General features: G+C 54.9%; 12 protein-coding genes across 17 annotated transcripts; 6 read left to right on the top strand and 6 right to left on the bottom strand.

Moving 5' to 3' along the window:
- Nucleotides 1–197: 197 nt before the first annotated feature.
- KVP18_000347 (uncharacterized protein) lies at nt 198–1945 on the top strand (the record flags this gene model as incomplete). 2 transcript variants are annotated; one of them, XM_067955890.1, is made up of 2 exons in its annotated part: nt 198–212; nt 260–1945. In XM_067955890.1, 2 exons carry the CDS (start codon nt 198–200, stop codon nt 1943–1945), a joined length of 1701 nt encoding a protein of 566 aa, XP_067806310.1. The 2 variants fall into 2 exon arrangements, with proteins under 2 accessions (XP_067806310.1, XP_067806309.1); XM_067955889.1 differs by having other exon boundaries at nt 198–281; nt 347–1945.
- Nucleotides 1946–2094: 149 nt separating this feature from the next.
- KVP18_000338 (uncharacterized protein) lies at nt 2095–2886 on the top strand (the record flags this gene model as incomplete). The annotated part of the gene is made up of 1 exon (XM_067955848.1): nt 2095–2886. One exon carries the CDS (start codon nt 2095–2097, stop codon nt 2884–2886), a length of 792 nt encoding a protein of 263 aa, XP_067806291.1.
- A 593-nt stretch (nt 2887–3479) lies between these two features.
- On the bottom strand, nt 3480–3905 carry KVP18_000353 (uncharacterized protein; the record flags this gene model as incomplete). The annotated part of the gene is made up of 1 exon (XM_067955971.1): nt 3480–3905. One exon carries the CDS (start codon nt 3903–3905, stop codon nt 3480–3482), a length of 426 nt encoding a protein of 141 aa, XP_067806318.1.
- A 147-nt stretch (nt 3906–4052) lies between these two features.
- On the bottom strand, nt 4053–5129 carry KVP18_000350 (uncharacterized protein; the record flags this gene model as incomplete). The annotated part of the gene is made up of 1 exon (XM_067955940.1): nt 4053–5129. The coding sequence occupies one exon, from the start codon at nt 5127–5129 to the stop codon at nt 4053–4055; it is 1077 nt and encodes a 358-aa protein (XP_067806313.1).
- Nucleotides 5130–5165: 36 nt separating this feature from the next.
- On the bottom strand, nt 5166–7734 carry KVP18_000346 (uncharacterized protein; the record flags this gene model as incomplete). Of its 3 annotated transcripts, XM_067955882.1 has the most annotated exons (2): nt 5166–5796; nt 5825–7734. In XM_067955882.1, the coding sequence occupies 2 exons, from the start codon at nt 7732–7734 to the stop codon at nt 5166–5168; spliced, it is 2541 nt and encodes an 846-aa protein (XP_067806308.1). The 3 variants fall into 3 exon arrangements, with proteins under 3 accessions (XP_067806308.1, XP_067806307.1, XP_067806306.1); XM_067955881.1 differs by lacking the exon at nt 5825–7734 and having other exon boundaries at nt 5166–5792; XM_067955880.1 differs by lacking the exon at nt 5166–5796 and having other exon boundaries at nt 5821–7734.
- A 211-nt stretch (nt 7735–7945) lies between these two features.
- On the bottom strand, nt 7946–11998 carry KVP18_000357 (uncharacterized protein; the record flags this gene model as incomplete). The annotated part of the gene is made up of 1 exon (XM_067956008.1): nt 7946–11998. One exon carries the CDS (start codon nt 11996–11998, stop codon nt 7946–7948), a length of 4053 nt encoding a protein of 1350 aa, XP_067806322.1.
- Nucleotides 11999–12043: 45 nt separating this feature from the next.
- On the bottom strand, nt 12044–14400 carry KVP18_005078 (uncharacterized protein; the record flags this gene model as incomplete). The annotated part of the gene is made up of 3 exons (XM_067949425.1): nt 12044–12317; nt 13797–14335; nt 14365–14400. The coding sequence occupies 3 exons, from the start codon at nt 14398–14400 to the stop codon at nt 12044–12046; spliced, it is 849 nt and encodes a 282-aa protein (XP_067806325.1).
- On the top strand, nt 12336–12557 carry KVP18_000348 (uncharacterized protein; the record flags this gene model as incomplete). The annotated part of the gene is made up of 1 exon (XM_067955902.1): nt 12336–12557. One exon carries the CDS (start codon nt 12336–12338, stop codon nt 12555–12557), a length of 222 nt encoding a protein of 73 aa, XP_067806311.1.
- A 70-nt stretch (nt 14401–14470) lies between the features above and the next one.
- Nucleotides 14471–15235, top strand: KVP18_000340 (uncharacterized protein; the record flags this gene model as incomplete). Its single annotated transcript, XM_067955863.1, has 2 exons — nt 14471–14638; nt 14699–15235. 2 exons carry the CDS (start codon nt 14471–14473, stop codon nt 15233–15235), a joined length of 705 nt encoding a protein of 234 aa, XP_067806294.1.
- A 46-nt stretch (nt 15236–15281) lies between these two features.
- On the top strand, nt 15282–17000 carry KVP18_000349 (uncharacterized protein; the record flags this gene model as incomplete). Its single annotated transcript, XM_067955926.1, has 1 exon — nt 15282–17000. One exon carries the CDS (start codon nt 15282–15284, stop codon nt 16998–17000), a length of 1719 nt encoding a protein of 572 aa, XP_067806312.1.
- An 11-nt stretch (nt 17001–17011) lies between these two features.
- KVP18_000344 (uncharacterized protein) lies at nt 17012–18599 on the bottom strand (the record flags this gene model as incomplete). The annotated part of the gene is made up of 2 exons (XM_067955872.1): nt 17012–17521; nt 17550–18599. The coding sequence occupies 2 exons, from the start codon at nt 18597–18599 to the stop codon at nt 17012–17014; spliced, it is 1560 nt and encodes a 519-aa protein (XP_067806300.1).
- A 158-nt stretch (nt 18600–18757) lies between these two features.
- Nucleotides 18758–20966, top strand: KVP18_000341 (uncharacterized protein; the record flags this gene model as incomplete). 3 transcript variants are annotated; one of them, XM_067955868.1, is made up of 2 exons in its annotated part: nt 18758–19855; nt 19884–20966. In XM_067955868.1, 2 exons carry the CDS (start codon nt 18758–18760, stop codon nt 20964–20966), a joined length of 2181 nt encoding a protein of 726 aa, XP_067806296.1. The 3 variants fall into 3 exon arrangements, with proteins under 3 accessions (XP_067806296.1, XP_067806297.1, XP_067806295.1); XM_067955869.1 differs by having other exon boundaries at nt 18758–19894; XM_067955867.1 differs by lacking the exon at nt 18758–19855 and having other exon boundaries at nt 19908–20966.
- Between the last annotated feature and the right edge of the window lie 9 nt (nt 20967–20975).

Genomic DNA, 20975 nt, shown 5'->3' with positions numbered 1-20975 from the left:
CTGAAAAGGAATCTAAGAAAGATACGTCTGCTCGCTTGGAAGTGGAGCCGTAGGTATAACAGGCTTCTAGAGAACCACAGAACTAGCCAGAAGACACGGTCTCGAAGTCAGTCAGTGTTGGGTCCTGCCGAAAAGAGATCGAAGAAAGATACACCTGCACGCTTGGAAGTGGAGCCGTAGGTAGAACAGGCTTCTCCATGACCTCAGAACTAGTCAGAAGACAAGGTCTCGACGAGGCTCCTTGTTGGATCCTCCACAGTTCCAAAAACCCCAATCTCGCAGTGGGTCCCCGAAGACAGGGAAGCCGAACACGCATACTGGGTCTACACGGTATACACTGAATCAGCGGCCTGAAGGATGGGAAGCTACCCTGCCACCTAGAACTAGCGAGGGGTACCACAGCCAAGAAGATATCCAAGTTAGCAGCCGCTCCCTGCAGAGGGATCCCTCCCAGGTTCCGAGCGTTCCCCCTCTGAAGCTTCCCCAGGTGGGTGGCGCGAAGTTAACACGGCGACTGAGCGTGGTTCAGGGTGACCCGCTGTCTATTCAAGGCCCCGAATCGGACGTAGAGCCTCTAGTGGCGGCGAAGAGGCGACAGGAAGCTGTCAAGGAGACAAAGAAACTAGGTGTCGCTACCAAGAACCACGAACAATTCCAGCAGCGCCTACTGAAGGAGGAGGCCAGGCTCAAACGGGTAACCCAGGAACGCGTCCAGGCCGAAGCCGCCGCCAAAGACCCTTTGGGGAAGTTTGAAACCCAAAAACACGTCCTTGACGCCCTGGAGCAGGAATTGGCACTCAAACGCCAGCGACTCAACGAACAGCGAGACTACATCCACAAGTGTAGCGTTCAAAGAGAGGCCGCGAGGCTCAAGGGTTTGACGGTGCCCTCTCCCCAGGTGTCGGCGGAGCTTGACCCCCCACCCGCTCCCGAAACTCCCAGACCTCGGAGATCCACTATGGAGACCCGACTAGGAGCATTCAACACCCCAACGACGCTTTCCAGACAGTCGACACCCTCGGTTCAATCCCTGCGGCCCTCGGATCGCCGTCGTTGGACGACTATGTCGGCCGTGTCTAGCCTGTTCAAGCCGTACAGCGGTTACGACACAGTCAGCGACTTCCAACGAGCAGTCGAGAGGTACAACAAGGTCATCCAGCTTGATCCGCCGTCAGAGCAGTTTGAGACTGACGCCGTGCAGTCGCTGGAAGAGTTCTTGCCAGTTCCGTACAACCTTCTGGTACATCCCCCGCCGGAAGCTAACGCAGCTATCAGCACGTTAGGGTGGACAAGCCAAGATATCGCCAAGTGCTTCTTGCGATCTCGGCACTACGTGGTTCCCTCGGCTGCTGATGACTTCACACGCTTCATCAACGAACGTCGAGATATCAACGCTTTCAAGAACACGGCGAATCCGTTCCTCTACGGCGCCATCACCACCGCCAATGTCACTCTGAAGGAGTTGCTGACGTCGTTGAGCGTGCAGGTGCCGAACGCCACCGACGAGCAAGGACGAGTGGTGGTGGAGTGGAAGCTCCGAGCCTATGACCGGTCAGCGGTGAGCTCCATTAATTTGCGGAGAACGTGGCATTACGTCTGTGAGCGCATCGTGCGGAGCATGCCCAAAATCAGCAGAGAGGCGCAGACGACTGGGCTTACCGTGATTATCAACTGCCTCAAAAAGAACGTGACCTCCTCTACATGGGATCCACGAGTACTCACTATCATCACTGACTCTGTGTTCCCCTTAAAAGTGACAGGCGTGATCGTGCTCCAACCAACGTACAAGGCCATGCTAACAACGTTCTTCGCTGGAGAGGACGCTCCGCTGACGCTCACATGTCAAGTCGCACAGGAAGGTGAGCTAGCCATTCCTTTCAAGCTGTACGAGAAACTGGTGAAGCTCGTCCCACAGGCTGCACTGGTGAGTGACGTGCTCCGTTGAGACAGCCCACCGACCTGGGAGGCCGTGTGGACTGCTCCGCTTTTGTTAAGACCTGCCTCGAGCATGACAAGGAACAGTGGATGCTGAAGTCGCCAAATTGACACTCTTTGATCCGTAATATTCTGTGTGCAGTCAGAACACCGCACTCAATGCGGTTAACATTCACCTGTGTCGCTGTAGCACTCAGTCAACGTGCTGAGCTTCCCCACAGAGAGCACTTCGATTGGGGAGTTCGTGTGCCACTCGAGAATGGAACGCCTGAACCCGCGGACCGCTTTTGGACCTTCGACAACGTCGCAGGGCCGTCAAATGTCCCCACTTCGCTTCCAGACGGCGAGCTGCATATAACCGCGCTGGTCTCATGCTTGGATCAAAACTCGCAGGTGGTGTGGCTCGGGGGGGAAACCTTGCCGGTTGCCGAGCCCTCCAAGCCTTGCAGTGGCTGGCAGGTTGAGCAGCGCCCTGGCGGGTTTGCCCTCAAGCGAGTTTTCTGTGGCGACAGGGATCCCATGTTTCTGGGCCACATAGGAGACCAGTTGGTATTCAGGGAAAGTGCTGAGGACGAGTTGAAGTTCATGGTGTTCGCGGATGACAGCCACTACACCTTCTTCGCTTCCAAGCTGCACCTGTGGTTAGCTGTCGAGTGTACTCTACCCGTTCTCAAGCCCACAGCAACCAAGCTCAAGTTGGAGTTGCTGGGCACTGAGACGCCCAAGAAAGTGACGTGGACCTACTTCGACGCGGTCCGCAGGTTCTTTCGAGATGCGATTCACAAGCTGTCTGATTGGTGGAGTCGTACGGGCGAGTGTGTAGGTGCGTTCTTGTATTGGTTGGGCCCAGGAGTCCTTGTAGTGGCGTTTCTCGGAGTGTTACTCGGCGTCATGATCTGCATTAAGTGCGGACGGAATCATGACGAGAGTCGTCGGGTTAATGAAGCATGAGTACCGAAAAACTTTAACACATACAAATTAGTGTTCAAATAGCCACGACATCCGGTGGCGCAGCCGTTGGTCCCCATCCCGCCTGTCTACTCCACCGATCGGTGGACAGCCCACAATCCGTACCCCCGTTACTCATCGCGAAGGCTAATGCCGATCTGCAGTCTGCAACCGTACGGAACAGACGGTCGCACCAGAGAGCCCAGGCTGGAACCTCGCTCCACATGAACGGTAGTCCGCCTACAAGCACAACATGTCGAGGTCGGCACCTACGGAACGTCGGCGCCTCCTCAAGCCGTGTCGTGGGAATGATACCGCAATCGTGGTGTTCTGAGGCCAACGCGAATGCCCGAGCAGCGGCGCAGGAGCGCCCCTGCATCAGCGTGCGGCAATCCTCTCGGAACCTGGACGTCCAGCTCCGAGGGCGACCCTTATAACGAATGTGGTTTGACTGTAGGCATATCTCAGGATGAGTGGTGGAGGTGGTCGTCGTGCTTACCGCCTCAAATCGAGGATGCCTACCACATTTATCCTCTGAAAACGGCCGTTCGCCTACAAAGTTCCCGGCACGTGAATACTGACACGCAAACACGCAGTCAGGCCATGAGACCCTTGCACTCACAGTTAAGTGCGCATCCCACATGCGTGCTGCGTTGCCAAACTACCTGGGTCCAGTGACCGAAAACCTTATCTCCGAGGTTTGTCAAGCAATTCCAATGCCTACGTTCTTTCGTCCAGGCTGCAATGTACAGCTCCCACTTGAAATAGTTCTCCCGCCCTCCCGTCCTAAACGCCAGGTTCTCGCCGTGCACGCACCTTCCATAACCGCACCCTCCCACCGATTGGACCGAGTTGTATGTTTGTAGGTGCACCCGTCCGACATGATTCTCTATCTGCATATCCCACTGCAAGGGCGGCACGCCGTACCACTCCCGTTCCTCGTTGTGTGCCCTGAGAATCCTTTGCCGGTCAGACTGAGACAGCGTGAAGGACTTAGACTGAACGACTATGAGCGTTAACATCCAAAGGGATCGCATAAAATGTACTCAACGAAGTTTCGATCCAATTACTGTGGGGAAAACGAAGTTTAGTGAACGCGTAGAACCGTTTAACTCAGACCTACCAGAAGCATAGATTTGGTGCTCGACGAAGTTGATTACACAAATACATCAGTTCTTCTTGTTAGTCGGGAGCTCCGAGGCCAAGAGGGTCTTGAGAGACTCAGATTTAATCTCCTGGGAGAAGTTCAAAGGGGCGTTTTCGTGGCAGGTCCATACCCCCGCCGTCTTGCGCGGCCCGTTGGCCGTGATCTGCACCGTCAGTTGGATAGCAGCGGTCAGCGCGCCCTTCTGGCAATCCTTGATGACTGGATAAGGAATTACGTGCCCTCCGCGGAGCGCCTCCAGCACGCCGCCCTTGTTGGCGGGGTCCACGGCATTCATAGAGAATGGAAAGGTGGGTGTCTTCTCTTCGACCTCGCGAAGGAAGAGCCTTCCTCGCTGCGTACGCATCTCGAGCTGCACCGCCATGTCCCGTTTGTAGACGTTAGGCTTCACGTCCATCGTCTTAGCCTTACCCTCGCCAGTAGTGAAGACGATGTGCAACCCGTAGACCTCGTCGACCTCAAGGTTAATGTTCGGTACCTTCTCCTCTGGCGTCTCTTTGTTGATGATGCACTTATTGGAGTCGAGGATGAACTGCTTCATCTGATGTGAGAGAACGCCGTTCATCGGTTGAACCCCGAACTCCTCAGCCACCTCATTGATAACGGCAGTGATTTGATTGTTGTGGTTTCCGGCCTTCATCATGCGTGCAGCGGCCTCGGATGCAGTCCAAAGGGCCTTGATCAGTCGAGCCCGCTCGTCGTCAACCGGAGTTGAGCCCACAACGACGGTATGGCCGACAGTGGCGGGGTAACCGCCAACATGGCACCCCAGCTCGATTGTCACAAGCTGCCCCTCCTTCAGCTTTACAGACTCCTCCGCAGAGGGGTTGAACAGGCCAGACATCTCATCTGGGGACACGCACGTTGGGAGACAGACGCCTTTCTTGACAGCTTCACCTTTAACCTTCTTCTGGAAAACCTTGGTGCAGCCTTCCAGTATGGCTTTGTCACCAAGTCGGCAAAGTTCAAAGACATCCGCATCTGGGACGCAGGCCTCCATCACGGTCATCAGAGCCTCTGAGGCAATCTGGCAAGCCGCCTGGAACTTGGGGCGATCAGCAGCTGGTAGAAGACCTGACATTACTATCCTCCAATTATAGTGTTTTTAAGTCTCATACTATCGACCACGACCACGACTACGACCACGACCTCGACCTCCACCTCGACGCCCTCGCCCTCCTCGTGATTTGGCAAAAAAACCCTGAATGTTCTGGCTCAACTCTGCGTCGCATAGCAGACAGGCAACCCTATCGGTGCTTCCGTCCTTGAAGGGATTGTCCTTGTGAAGCACGATATCTAGTAGTCGCGCTCCGCACTCGTCACAGGCGCGTCGAGTAGGCTTCACGCTTTTGCTTTTTGGCAGGGAGATGCTGTAGTTGCAGTCGGAGCACTGCGCTTTGTAGTTCGGCTGGGACATCTCGTCAACGAAAATAGTGCCTTCGCACTCCTCCTGCGGACACTCGAACACCATCTGTCTGTTGTAGCCGAAGGTGCATGTCTGATGGAGGCACTGCAGACAGTTCATACTAGGCCCTCTGACGTCCTCGAAAGGAGGGTCATTGTAGCACATGGGGCACAAGGGCAGGTTTTTCCCTGTCCGTGTTGAAAGGAAGACCAGCTCATATCCGTCGATAGGACATGTGTTGCCCTTGTACTTCTTGATGGTTCCGTTCTGGGGCAGGATGAAAGACGCGCAGCATTTCTTGCAGAAGAGCCGTTGAGGTTTCTTGGTGATCAGCGTCATCCAGCTGCATCAAAAATGGCGCAGTTCCTTACCATCCACACTGGCCACAGCGGGAAAATACAGAGCCTGAGGCTTCCACGCTGTTGAATGAGCTTGCGAATATGGAGTCGAGAAGATGGATATTGCTGGCGAAGTAGACGAACTTCTGCTTGAACTGGTCCAGTGTGTGTTTGATCACGTCTGCGGAGTGAGCTCGGCCTCGAGCAACCAGCGAGCACTCTGCTTCGATCGTCTGCCGGACTTTGGGTAGGACAAGTTGAGGATCGATCTTTAGGTAGGCGTGGATCAACGACACACCTAGGGTCGTGGGCTCCAGCCGGCGTTCGCCTACCAACCGAACGTAGTTGCGCTCACAGATATTGTTGACATGCGTGGCCATACTTGCGTCTGTACCGATGCCATGTTGGTCCATCAAACCAAGTAGATCGGACTCGGATAGAAGGGATGGGGCGGACGTGGACCCTTGAATGAGGGACACTGCTGATATTGGAACTCTGGTTCCGTCTGTGAAACTAGGAAGCGAGCTATTGCGCATCTCGAGGCTCGGGCTGATCTTAGTGAACCCCGGATCCACCACCTGCATCCCTGACGTCTCAAAGCACTCCCCGCTGACTTCCAGCCGCACGACGGTTGAGAGGTAGTGGCAGTTGCCTGACACGGAAGCAAGGAAGTTCTGAGCGATCAGAGAGAAGAGCCTTTGCAGGTCTCCAGCCAAACTGTTATCTGCCGGCCTCACGGGGGTTATCGGAGGATGATCTCCGGCGTCCTCGCCGCCAGTAGGCATGACCAGTGCCCCAGCCAGCAGCTCGTCCACGTAGGCCGGGTTGTGTGGCCTCAGTGCCTGGACCAGACCACGAACGTCGAAGTTGGAGGCGTAAGCGGTAGATTCAGTTCTCGGGTATGTAACATAACCTGAGAGGTACAATCGCTCTGCAACCTGCATCGACTGCTGAGGTCCCATTCCCAAGCGCGTGGAGGCTTGCCGCAGCATTTGCACAGTATTGAGACCCACAGGGCGGCTTAGGCTCTTCTTTTTGGTTGTCACAGATACAACCGTGGCTTCATTACCTTCTACCTTGGCCTTGAAGACGTTCACTACGTTGACATCAAAAAGCCGTCCGCGATCCCAATTGAACGTGGCTCCCTTCGCGTCCACATGTATAGTCCAATGCGGTTGGGGCTTGAAGTTATTGATCTCGTCCCATCTCCTAACACAAAACTGAAGAGTAGGCGTCTGGCAAGGTCCATAAGATATCAGCGTCGAGTCCAAGTCTCCATACTTCGACTGCAGCAAATTTGACTGGAACCGCGTGAAAGCGACGCCAACCTTGAGGTCGATCTCCTGACGGGCCTCTACGCTAAGGGCCTCATGAATAGATGGCCTCTGCAGTTTCTCCATTGCCGCCTTGATGTCCTTAGGCGCCAGCGAACTGAAGTGGGACCTGTGCACGCGTTCCCTGTCAAGCCGACCTAGATGGTGCGAGGAGCAATCTACCTTGGTCTTGTCGGCGTGAGGCAGAGGATTTCCTCCTTTGTTTACCATCAACGGCACCACAACCTGCATCACTTCATAGCAGATGTTCTCCCCTTCTCGGTCGCAATCCAGCCATAGAACGAGCGCGTCGACGCCGGCAGCCTCGTGCTGAAGATGGCGGACCGTGCGTCCCTTCGTCGCCTCTGATTTCACAGTGCGCGCCTCGAATAGATCCAACGGATTGGTTTTTGCTCGGTCGTTGAACTCGGCCGGGAAGTCGATCGAGAAGACGTGGCCCGTCACAGACGTCACCTTAAACTTGGCACTGGTTCCTTGAAAGGATCCGCTGTACTCATGCACGGGCGTGCCGGCGCCTTTTCGAAATGATGCTTTGCCACCGGAAAGAATGTGAGCTACAGATTGGGCAATGGAGGGCTTCTCAGCCACCATAAGCACCGAGAGGACCATGCGCAATTTAATACCGGTTTCGGCCGCAGAACGCCAGTCTACGCCAAACAGAGCACTTCAGATGGATGGTTCAGGTAAAAAGTGAGTCCGATGCTTCTTCATCGATGGTCCTACTGTTGCTCCACAACTGAAAGAGAAAGGATTTGAAGAATTCATTGGGAACGCGGCGATAACATCCTACACGGGGTGATCTTGTCAGTATCCGTATCCTCTATAAGAAAACATGCCCACGAGTTCCTACGATGGATATTTCTTCACAGTCTGTCTCCTGGTTTAGTTTTTCTCGGATGACGGTTCCCATCTCGTGAGTCACTTGTACACCCACAATGGAGTTGTTGTCTGAGTCCAGGATTTTTGCCAAGTGGAGCTTCCTCTGAGTTTTCTGCAGAATGCCGTCGTCGTCGAAGAACTCCACTGAGGACTGCAAGAACTCCTGTAGTTTCGACCACAGATGGATCAAGTTGACTGCAATCACGCACTTGCGGATGTAGCGCATGCCAAAAGAGCATTGCGCCCGTTTGCACTGATAACCCCACTGCTTGTGCATGCAGACGTCCGCGGCCATATCGTAGCAGCGGGTCCAAAGCGCCTCCGCCTTCTGGAAGTCGTCCTCGGACGCCTTCCGCCAGCTTGAGAGCATGATGGCCTCCAAGGTCGCGACGCTGGCCCCCTGCCGGACGTCGGGACCCGAGTTGGGTTTGACGATAAGCACACGAGTGCCGGATTCTTCTCCAAAGTAGCCCTTGCGCTGTAGGACCAGCGCCGTGGACTCCATTCCGCGATTGTAGTAAAGGTAAAACCCCTCATAGGAGCGTCGTTTCGTCTTTGACAGTGCCGTCACGGCTTGAGCCCAGGTTACTCCGCGGTCAAGTCGGTAGCAGAGGTGAACCGTGTTGAGTTCGGAGGCCTCGTCGTAGTAGAGGACTTCGCGGCCAATCAACGTCGCTGGTCGGTAGTACCCGTGGCTCCAGTTGACATCCTCGAGCCCTAAATCCAACTCGCCTGCGTCAAGCGCGAACTGAACTAAGGTGTTGAAAATCGAGACGAAGACTTCGAAGAGGTGGTTTTGAACCCGAACTGGCATCAGTAGCATGCGATTCAGGAACCTGTCCATATGCTGGCTGCCGGCATGGGCGACGTCTGGTGTGTCCAGCTGGAAGGCGCACATATGGTCCATCACGACGTTTGCAAAGTCCGATATGCTGCCATACTCCTTGATGAACTTCATATGGGGGACCTTAAAGTCTGGGGGGTGGGGTGTGGCCCCGGTAGCAAATCGTAGGTAGTTGAGAAGAATACGTCGTGCCTGGTAACCATGGTGGCTGTACACATCAAAGTCCAGAAGAGTCGCACCTTGCACTTCCCCATCTTCAAGCTGAGCGTTGGAGGAAGCGAAGGCCGCTCGACGGTCGCCTTTAGTGATGGCCCCCATCATCTTCATGCGACTTGCAATACAAGCCACGAACCGCCTCTCACCTCCGATATCTGACACTAGCAGGCGGTATTCTGGGCAGAACTCCTGATTCGACCTATGTACCCTTCCGAACTGCTGCACTGCCTTGTCTGCCGCCCAAGGCAACTCCAGACACATCATCACTCTGACACGTGAGGGCCCGCGTGATCTGTCCGAGTGCAGAGAGATTCCCTGAGACGCCGCTTCCGTAATGATTGCGACGCGTTTCCGACCAGTTTGAAAGGCGCGGGCCTCCTCCACGTTGACAGATTCGCAGTTAACGGCCTTACGACAGACCACGCTGACTCCGTCAGCGGTCTTCACCAGACGAGAACTGCGGCCGGATAACTCGGCGACCCTAGAGGGCCCTCCAAGTTTCAGAATCAAGTCGTCTAGTGGATTCGGAGGTAGATCGAGGCTGTCTATGCGTCGCACGAGTTCGTCATACTCCACCGAGAATGTTCGGGGATACCCTGTGGCCCACCATTTCGCCATCATATTCTGCATGCCAACCTTCACCACGGCTACGAAGTCCGTGATCTCCTCCCCGCACATGCTCTTCAAAGCGGCCTCACCAGTAGTCCACAGGGATACCACAACCTGCTTGTCTTGGGATATGCACTCCTCTGCGAGTTGTACGACTTTCTGCACCTTCTGAGTTACCAACAGTTGTTTGAAGACTCTTTGCTGGAGGCCCCAGAACTGATTCAGCCACTTCGCCGAGTCAGGGAAGCTCCCAGCCATGACCTCCTGAAAACCTCGTTCCCCCTCCAAAGATCTAAACACCTGTCTGATATGATGTAGCATTGCGGTGAGAATAGCCGCGACGCTATCGTACTGCTCCCTAAAAACCGCAGAAGAGTCCACGTTGACCATCTCGAATACGATGTCCTTGAATGACAATACACGGCAGCTATAGTACCCAAGGGCTTTCATATCCATCGCGAAGGACTCCATCGCCGCCACTCCACCGGATTTCACAGACTTACTGATATAAAAACTACCCCAAACCCACAAGAACGCATGGAATGAATCAAAGGGTTTGCCTGGACCCCAGATACCCAACCGAGACACATAAGCTAGGTTGCGGACTTCGCTGGCGCCTGTAGCGCTGGAGTAGATGACTGGGCACGCCTTCAACGCCAAGGAGCACGCTGCTACAGCTGCGCCTGAGGCGGAGCCGGCAGCCTTTTTGGCCGAGTTGCATGTGGCGTAGCTGAGGTTCTTGGCCTTGTGAGCCTCGTCGAAGGCGATTAACCCTCCTCGACGCGCCGACTCCGGTATGAAGCTGTACATGGCGTCGGCTTCTGGAATCCAGGTATCGCTGGTTGAATTCTGCCATCCCGTCCTCATCGATTTCGGAGAACCGTTAAGCCATTTCACAGCTTGCCAAAAACGGCTGCTAGGTGGATGTGCGGCGATGAGGGAGGGAAGAAGGTCTTGTGGCTGCTGGCCAACCCATTGGTCCAGGTTCTTCTCGCCGCGTGAAAGAAGGGAATACGTAGTGAATAGGATGCCTTCCCCACCCCAACGCCAACCACGTTTGGCTAGATCCTTTGCAATCATTTCGTTCCCCTTTTGGCTGTCGATGGCGACGTCCGCTTTGACAATGTGGAGACTGAAGACGGGAATGTGCCCTGCTCCGATATCTTGTAAGTCACGGATGGCATCGAGCATTAAGTCCTTCGAGACACTAACCCACATGTGTCGCCGATACCCGTGGTTCCACAGATGAAGGATAAGACAGGAGATCGTTCTTCCTTTTCCACATCCCGTGCCCTCGCCCAAGAAGTAGCCTCCTTGGTCATGCAACAAGCCTCGCTTAAACACGGAGGCGGCGGAGACCACCACGTCAAGCTGGGGGTTGCTGAGGACTCCTGTTTCCAGAAGGGGCATCGGCACCCGAATCTCGAGATCCCTCGGCGGAAAACGAGGGATGACGGCCGCTAGCGACGAAGCCTCAGCCAACCACTCGGGGTGGTCCCGTCCGAATGTGAGCCATCTCGACCGTTTGGACAAAGTCATTAGGGAGTTCGTCGAGGACTCCGAGGGCTTACTATCGATATGGTTGGCAGGCACGAACCACTGTATGGAGGAGGCATCATGTGACCAGGTTCCAGGCTGGCGCAGCTTCCGACGTTTCAAGGGCCTGGTCTTGTCCTCCACCAACGGTGGCGACTCCTCGTCGCCAGATTCATGGTTGCTTGACTCCTCATCTGCTTCGAAGAAGTCGCTCAATTCAGATTCGATTTCAGATTCGATTTCAGATTCGATTTCGGATTCGATTTCAGATTCGAGTTCAGAATCCACTTGGAAATCCTGGTCAGAGGGAGAGGATAGCTCTATCTTCGGGGATCGAGGAGGACGCACCATTTGGATGGCGTGGTTGCAGCCATTGGTGGTCATGAGGGGTGGCTCCGTCTGCGAAGGGAGGAGCAAGGTAGGCTCGGGTGAAAGCAGCGCCTCCTCATCGGAACTTAGCACTATGATTGCAGGGGATTCTCTATCCAGTGAGTCAGGTAGCTTGGTGCGATTAACGGAGACTTCATCCGTGAGCGAGGCCAAGCAGTCTGAAACTGAGCAATGCAACAGTTCCCAACGTGGCAGAAGCTTCACTCGGTACCAAGCTTTATGCTCTAGATGGCTAAACAGAGGAAATCGTTTCTGTCTTGTGGTCACGGACTCTAGACATACAGGCGGGCTAAGACCTGCAAGACGGCAGACCACCAGCTCGGCGTTCTGCGTTTCGACGAGAGGGCAGGGAACCCGCCGGTGGTCTGGGAGAATCAAGTTGATCCGTTTCCAAGACATATACCGAATTTCACAAAGGGCTTCCTGTTGATAGGACCAGGGAGCCTACCCGACCCCCCCATCTTCATCTTCGTATTCATACTCGTACTCATATTGGTACTCGTCCTCATATTGGTACTCGTCGTCATATTGGTACTCGTCCTCGATTTCCTCCGCCTGCTGGGTGTCGAGCTCGCCAATGAACTCCTCGGGGTCGCTGATCCAGGTCCACTCCCACTTCGGAGCCACTAGCCGTTTTACCGCCAGGCCAAGCACGACGAGAGCGCCGACACCAGCGGCCGCGACGGCCGCTATCTCTGCTGGGCTCGCCTCATGCTCGCTGGTTTTAAATGCATTCATGACCTACGCTGAAGTTCCGGTGGACCCTGTAGTTGCTGTAGTTTCAGACGCTGTAGACACTGACGTGGATGCTGTTGACGCCGACGTGGATGCTGTTGACGCCGACGTGGATGCTGTTGACGCCGACGTCGATGCTGTTGACGCCGACGTCGGAGACGGAGTGGTGGTTTCTGGTGGGATGCATCCGTACGCGTTGATAAGGCATTCACCGATGTCGTAATACTTCAGAGTCCAACACCAGTTCGACTCTACCCATGGCCCTCTAGAATTTGGAATGGCTGAACACTGGAAGCAGAAGCCAGTGCACGTGCCTCCCCAGTCTTCGCAGTACCTTACAAGACTTAAGGTGTACCCGCTGTGGTCGTGCAGCCCTATACCCTCAGACGCTTCTAGGCATTTGAGCAGCGTTCCAGTCACCTCTGTGGTAGCAGGACATGAGGTACGCAGCGCATCTAAACACCTGTCGGTTTTGGAAGGAATGGTCTCATCCCGACAGAGCCACTCTCGAGTATCTGGCAGGGCCGCTACACCTACAAACAACCAATAGTTGAACATGGTAAATGCGCCGGCAACTCCAGGAGTAGGGTTTGGTCTGGGATGTGCAACGGCATGGAACGAATTGATCAGTGTCATGACAAGCCCTCTAATAAGGCGGATATCGGGGTTTCGCGTTTCATATTACTTGGCGTGAGCAAACTTTTCCCTCTGCTACTGAGGGCCAGGTTTCGGCGCGCGGTCACCGCCGCGTCGCTTGCCCCGCCGCCCCCGAACCGAGGAGCCGCGACGACGCGTCTGATTACTGGGAGACCGGCCGAAAGTACGTGGAGAAACCGGTCTATCTCCATCCGATGGAATCGATCTGGTAGCAGGAGGAGCTGTCGCCGGTGGAATCGTTCTTGTTGTTTGTGGAATTCTTGTTGCTGGTGGAATCGTTCTCGTCGCTGCTGGTCTCGTCGCTGCTGGTCTCGTCGCTGCTGGTCTCGTCGCTGGCGGAGGTGTTGTTGTCGTTTGTGCCGGAACCGGTGGTGGCGTCGCAGCGGGTGGCTGACGACAGAACTGCAACTTGGACTTGGTAGCACCTCTCCCTTGAGGCCGCTCGTCAAGGTTGGGATCACGAACACCTGTCTCCTGCAGCGGAGGCCTCTTACCCCTCGTCCTCCAGGACTGCTCAGGTTTGGCTTGCTTCCTCAGTCGCAGGCCGTCCTCGATGTCCAAATCATGCTCCGCGGTAGCACGAGGCTGAGGGTTGCGAGCGAAAGGAAGCTCGGCTTTGTCAGTTCTCCGATCGTCTCGTCGTTCAGGATTTCTATATGAAGACCTGCCTGCTATAGGGGTGGCCAATGCATCAGTGTTCCGAGGCCGGAAATCTCTTTCCTGTTTGTGGCCAACATCAGCAAAAAATGAAGGATGTGGTTTCGGATCCGTCTTGCCAATTGGGCGGACGGCGGCTCGAGCCCACCTGTCAGCAGGTCTTTGCAAAATCTTAGGCGGCGATGCAAAGGTCTGGGCTTTCTTATCTGATCGCTGAAATGTTAGGTCAGTGCGACCCCCTGAGTCATCATGGCCATACCGATACTGGCTGTCAAGTGAAGGTAGTGGGGGGAGTGGGTTGCTGCCCTCAGTTTCCCATACGTTGGCCAGTTGTTGCTGTGTGGCACGAGGATACCTTTGCTGGTCCCCGAACTGGGCGACGGGCTGAAAACCGGAGCCATCACTTCTCCAAACATCATCCTCACGTCGGTTCTGTCTAGAGGGTGGGCCTCGTTGCCCTCGTCTGTCGGGGCGGTTCTGAATGCGGGTAGGCGGTTCTGCAGCTGGCCGTTGGAGGAAGAACTCGGCATCCTCTGATTCCGATGACATGTCAGCCCAGTTTGTAACCGCTGGTTTATCCTGAACGGCCCAAGGAGAGGGCGCTAGCGGGCTTGGTTTCGGACTTTGGCCCTTCATTACGATGGCGTCCGCGAGCGAGATGGGCACTGTGAGATCGTCGCTGTCTGACTGCGTCCGTTCACATCGCTCAGACTCACCTGTGGACTTTTAGTACGTTCTTGACCAGCTTTCATCGAAAATCTAGATTTAGGCGCTTTGGCTAAGTCCTAACCTGTATGTGTACCGCATTCTTCCTCATTCAGAATGTTCAGAAGGGCCCTGAAGTTCGCTACAGCACATGCGCCCTCAGACGGAGATGACTCGTCTTCTGGGAATGACATTGACGACTTAGGAACTGAATTCTCGGGTCTGTCTGACCTTGAGTCAACAGACACCGAGTCCGTGGATGCTTTTGTGTCCGAGGCACAGCAGGTGAGTTATCTTCCCTATTTTTATGGAATTTTATGGAGGCTTTTTCATTTTTTTTCACAGATCACACGGCAAGCAAAAGCAGCGGAGTCTGAAGAGGTCGACGTCGAATCTGATACTGAAAACAGCGAAGAAGTCGACAGCTTCAGAGAAGGTGAGAGGTGCACATTATGTCAATGCGCTGCGGTCGACTGGGAATCTCACGTGCTGTCGCCGGGGCACACAAGGAAGGAGATGAAGTGGAACTGCAAGCAAGCTGCTCTGATTGGCGTCCGAGATGCCTTCAACAAATCCATTCGCGGCGAAGATTTGACAACTGAGGAACGGCGGGCCGTAGACGACAGCATTAACTACGTCATGACCACCACAGCAAGGCTCTGCGCTGAGAAGGGCCTCGACTTAGATGAGGAAGCCCCAGAGGAGAAAGCCCCAGAGGAGGAAGCCTTAGAGGAGGGATCGTCAGAGGAGGAAGTCAGTCCGTCCGCGCTTGCGGCTGCTGAGGAGAAGAGGCGGGCCAAGGTCCGGAGACGAAATACAGCGCGTGCGCTCAAACGTAGGCGACAGGCCGACGACGCCCATAAGCGTTGCAAGAACGCCTGACGTGTCCTCTCTCATATGAAAGAATTTCGAATTTGAGTTGTGAAAGATGCGGATTAGGAGTGTTTCAGTGCCTGCGTTGTCATCTGATCTGACACTGGCGTCGCTGGCAACAACCGTGGTTGCAGCCAGCGGCGATGCGTCCTGCGGTGCAGGGGCAAAGGACCGACCGTTTGCCAAGCACTTTCAGAAGATGCAACCCATAACTCGGCTCCGCCACCTAAAATGCGCTGTAGCGCAGAAGATCGATATAATGGTGGACAAGGTCGAAAAGTCTGAAGTTCTAAGTCGGGTAGGCGACAAGACTGAAGGAATCATGAAGAAAGCTGCTGACGACATGCGACGTATAGGAAGGACACCGACACCCGAGGAGCCAGTTGTTGTAGACCCAACGTCCGACGGGATCAAAGCAGCCTTGGCCCAGAAGACCCGGCATGACCCGGAGAGTCCGCTATTCCTGGCCTACCCTAAGTTCTATAAGCCCACGACCACCATTCGCAAAGTGGAATCGGATCCGGAGAGGCCCTGGCTCTCATCGCCAACAGAGGCTCACGTCAGCTGGCAGCCAGTCAACCTTACCCCTGACACCGAACTCTGCATGGTCTACTTCCTGTTCCATGCGGTCGACGATGACCTGAACTCCATTCCCGGAATTCCTGACAGGTACCACTCACTTGACGAGTCTTTGTTAGAGGAGATGACCAGAAACATGTTCTTGGTCCGCTCTGAAAAGGATCTTTCGTACCCAGAAGACCTTGATCTTCGTCCATTCGTGGCCCAAAATCCGCCTGCAACGGTGAACTTCGACGGCTCTCCAAAGAAACGCAGGAGGAGGAGACGAAACAGATGTCGAAACGTCAAGATTGAGGACCTCCGCCCACGTGTCGAACATGTAGATCCCATCGATAAACACGCCTCGCCCACCCCACCTGGTCCTGAAGATTCCGGCACGACTGGCGTGGGAGCGCCAGCACCGACGGAACCCGTTACCCTGGACAGCTCATCAGATGGCCAGTCCCCAGTGCTGCCCTCCGAGCCTGCCTGGCTGACGGAGTACTGCGCTCTTGCAACACCTTCTGATCCTTCCGTCGAGCCGGACTGGCTGGTCGACCTGTGGAAGGATCTCAGCTCTCCGGCGCCGTCTGATGACGTGTCCTCTCTCGCCTTGACTTACGACACCAAGCCCATCCGCCCATCGGCCTCAGTCTGCCATCTTCGCGACTCCTTGCTCGAGATCGTCGAGGGACGGAAGCCAGTGGTCATTCCGCAGTCATCAGGTGCATCCACTCCCTCACCAGAGATGGTGAGGCTTTCTGCTGCCTCCGAGGTGGATTTCTACTCCAAGTACGTCAATTACACTGACCAATCCAAAGATTTCGACTCCTCCGAGACGCCATCTCCCGAGAAGTCATCTCCAGGTAGCCCTCTAGCCTCGGTCACTTTCCGTTGGCCTCCTGCAGGCCCTTCACGTCATAGCGCACCTGCCGTGTTCTACCAGCCGGTATCAACCTCTGACCGCCCAGTCTCACTTCGTTATAAGGTGAGGCCAATGGAGGCACCATCCATGGCTCTCACCTCGGCTGTCTGGGTTCATAACGCTGCGCATAGGCGCTTCGGACCACAGCCAGTGTTGAGTATGTGGCAACGAGTCACTCAACGAGTGACTCGAGTGGCCAAAAAAGCGTGGACTTCCGTTAAGAACTTTCTACTCTGTAGACAGGGGGTCTCCGACGAACACGAGATCTCCAGCCCCTCCCAATTTCTTTGAATGTCTCAATCTCAACTGAATTTCTTGAACTGTTGAATCAACTCATCACTGTCTTCCCAATGACTCTTGCTTGCCACCGCTCGTACGCGGGGATCAACAGCGTCAAGACATCTCTGACAGGCAAGGAACGCAGCCAAGCGCGCGGCGCTTCGAACTTCTTGTAAGGGGTCACCAGCACTTTTCACCACGAACTGCATCAATCCCTTGACGGTCCGTGAGCCGCCAATAAATGAGGTGTCATGCTCTAGGACCAGCGCGGCGACTGCATGAAGGTGCGCGACCCTCGCCAATGGTGGCTTCAGTCGGTCGCCAAATCGTAGCAGTGCTGGTACTGTTTTGGAGAGGGAGCAGGACACCACAACCCCCAACAGAGCCTTGTAGGAACTGAGCTGCACGAAAGCGTTATGGGTACTTCCTGCTTTCATAAAGAGGGCCTCAAGGACGAAGTCCAACGCAGGAGAGACGATATCGGGCATAGTCCACGCAACGGCATGCAGAGAGCTCACCGCCTGCTTGGCAAGCTGCATGGGAAATCTTGTCGAGGCTCACCGCACTTCTGGGGCTGAGAACGAGAGAGCTGATCGTGCGTATCAGGGCGCCATCATCAGTGGGAAGTGCCTGGTCGTCAGCTTCAGCCTGGATCGAGGCCAGTGCTTTCTGTTGGTCTTGCCAGTTCGAGCTCTTCAATGCAGCCATGGTCCACTTGAAGTCTGATGGTTCCGCTTCTTTGGGAGTCACGAGGCCCACTATATACTGCTTCACAACGAGCATGTCTCGCGGCTCCATCATGAAGGCGCCTTCGATGCTCATCCGGCCTGCCTCCGCGGCTCCCTGTCGCAGGCGTCGAGGATACTGGTCGGCGCGGGAACTCAACCGCCTCTGGGGAGCTTTGAAGGCGTAGGGAAACATTTTACGAGGAGTAGCTCGAGTTGTAGAGTCACTTGTGGGAGGTTTCTGCAGGTCTCTCGGCGTTATAGCCGCAGTCTTAAATGCGTCCCGTGGGGTTCCAAATTCTCGGATCCTTGGTAGGTCGGTACGCTTCTTGATAGACCTGGAATCGGCCCTTAACACAAGAGGATCGGAGATTCCAGGTATGGAAACGCACTGGGAGCCACGTCCAGCTCCAGGCGGCTGAGTCACCGACGACCGTCGGTCAGGCGAGGTCCGACCCAGCGCCTCAAAGTACGAGTTGCGCCTAGCAGCGGAGGCTCTTCGAATAGGAAGCACAGGGGTCCGGAGCGCCTCGCTAGTGGATCCAGGACTGGTACCCGCGGTGGTGGTCGAGCCCGTTTTACGGACTGCTTGGTGACTTAATGGGAGAAGATCACTGCTATCGTCTCTGGAGACTGCACTTTGGGCAGTCTCCACGGTGGGGGGCGTCCGCGATTTCATTGTGATAGTGGACGCTCGAAGCCCGCGACTAAACACGCTACCGGTGGAGATTCGCCTGTCATGCCTCGTCTGCGTGGGGTCCATCCGAGATAGCGCCTTTGGAGCTGGACTTCGTCGGGTTGTCTTTGAAGGTGTCGGCTCGAATGTGTACATAGGCCTTTCCCGGGTCTCGTATGAGTCCTTCGGCGCCTGCATAGTCGTCGGCATAATAATTCAAGCGGATAATTAGAATAAATGAGTCATTGTGGCAACACCGGTGACGATGGGTTGAGGCAGGGTCAATCACACCCGCGAAATAACATCAACAGATCTCATCTCGTGTGACCCTGGCGAAGTTTTAGGTAAATTACTCTATTGCGATACTCATGAGGGACCTATGGAATGTCTGCCATCTGGCAAATGGCGTCGTGTGGGAGCGACTCCTGAAGCCCGTCGCTGTTGTATTGCTTTCCGTGGCTATGTCTTTGAAGGTCAACCGAGTGGTGGTGCGGGCATCAGGCAAGGCAGTGAGGACGACATTTTTCCACAGTTTCCGAACTGTCAGCTGCGTCTCTAGATTTACTATTGGGGTCTATCTCGTTCTGCGCGTGTTGCTGGACCTATGCTTCCTGCTGATGATTCACGGTGGCAAGAAGGTCATGCGTCGCATCCAAATAGTTCGCACTATTCTCGTGGGGTCTGCCTTTGAGAAGCGGCGGTACCACCTGAAGAGGCGAATTCGCTGCGTCTCTTCCTACGAGGAATTCCGGTCCATCAGCAGCATGATCGACGCTGTGACGTTTGTCCCCCCAACTGGACGTCAAGCTGGCTCCACCACCGTCAGTGACTGGCGAGAGATACCAGTCACGCACCTTTACGACTGGAAGGGGCTACGGCACCTCGTCCAAGCTTTGAATGCCACGCGTGATGCGCTCCAGAGTGCCGAGGAGGCGGGCGTCGGCGTAGTCCAGACGGAACTTTTCTACTTGTTGCGGAAAGCTTGCCATCGAAACTTCTGTCAGGTAGCCAATCCGAAACTTCATGCGTACTCTCGAGTTGGCACCAAACGACAAGTGGAAGAGTTCCAAGAGACCATGGCTGATCTGATAGGACGCGTTGCCGACTACCTAGAACGGAGGCTGGACGCTGTTGAAATTTTGTTCAAGCAAGTCAACTCCTCGGACCTCATCGTTCCGCAGGACTCCTTGACTTATCTGGAGAATGTCGAGAGTTTGCGTGCTGCCCTAGCCTCAGTGGAGAAGGAGGTGACGGAGGTTTCTGAGATGCTCAGCTCACTGAAGGTCGCTCAAGGCCGAACTGCACTCTGCTTGTCTGGTGGCGGTACACTGGCGTTCTGTCATCTGGGAGTGCTGAAAGCACTCGCAGAGATCGACAGCATCCCCAAAGTTATAAGTGGGTCCAGTGGTGGCTCGTACATTGCCGGTCTTCTGGCCTTGATGAACGACGAGGAGTTTGAAAGGAGTGTGAGACGGAATGAAGTCGATTACACAGTGTCTCGGTGAGCAGTTCGTGCCTATGGCCACGATGGACCACCTGCTGCCGCCTTTCTCGGACCAAGTGCAGAGCTTCCTGCAGCGGGGGTTCTGTATGGAGGCTGGGCAGTTCTCAGATGCTATTCGGCAGGTATTCGGGGACATTACGTTCGCGGAAGCTTTCTCGATGACCGGTCGGTACGTGTCAATTACCGTGTCTCCCGCGAATACACAGAGACCAGGAAGCATGCAGGAAGCACTGCTCTGTAACTGTATCACGACTCCTGACGTGTTGATCTGGAGTGCAGTGGTGGCCTCGTGCAGTCTGCCTGGGCTCATACCTCCCAACAAACTATTTGCTAAGAAGAACGTTTTCGGCCATCTGGATCATTCGGATGTACTGGGCTTCGAAATCGCTCCCGGTCGCCTTAACAAAGACGCGCAGGGCATCCTGCGAGGTCCAAGAGGCCTCCCAATGCCCCAGGACTCCGAGAACTCGATCCCTTCATTAAGCCGAACAGGTTCGAACGGAGGTCGTGTTCTTCCGGTGAAGGCTAGGGTCGTGGTTTATAGCAACCCTGACGAGCGATGGATGGACGGCAGCGTTCTGGCCGACATTCCTTCGGGGCAGTTGGGAACGCTCTTTAATGTTAAGGAGTTCGTAGTCACCCAGGTTAACCCTCACCTCGTCCCATTCGTACAGAAATTGCACCAAGAGAGTTACGAAGAGCAGTTCGTACTCACTCGCATAGTCAACATTGTTGGACAATACCTAGTCTCGGACATGAAGCATCGCTACTTCACGTTCCTGGCTATGATGTTCCAACTCCGCATAGCCGGGCAAGATGTGTCACAGTTCCTGTTTCAGGAAAGCGATGGCACAATTAACATAATCCCGTCTCGGAAGCGCATGCTGCCTTTCCTGATGGCGCCTCCGACGCCATCATTTATACACGAAGCCACACAGCTGGGCTACAGACGTTCTTGGCCGCACCTTCAGAGAATCAAGAGAAACATGGTGATTGAGAAGGCTCTGCACGCCTCTTGTGAGCGTGTGACGAGGCTCTCTAAACGCCTCTACCAAATGCGTCTACACATGTAGAATTCATTG

The sequence above is a fragment of a genome, assembly GCF_019968955.1.
Source record: "MAG: Porospora cf. gigantea A chromosome Unknown PgA_NODE_77_length_45168_cov_344.65, whole genome shotgun sequence".
In the NCBI taxonomy this organism is placed as follows: Eukaryota; Apicomplexa; class Conoidasida; order Eugregarinorida; family Porosporidae; genus Porospora; species Porospora cf. gigantea A.
This window is presented reverse-complemented; position numbering and strand designations above follow the sequence as displayed.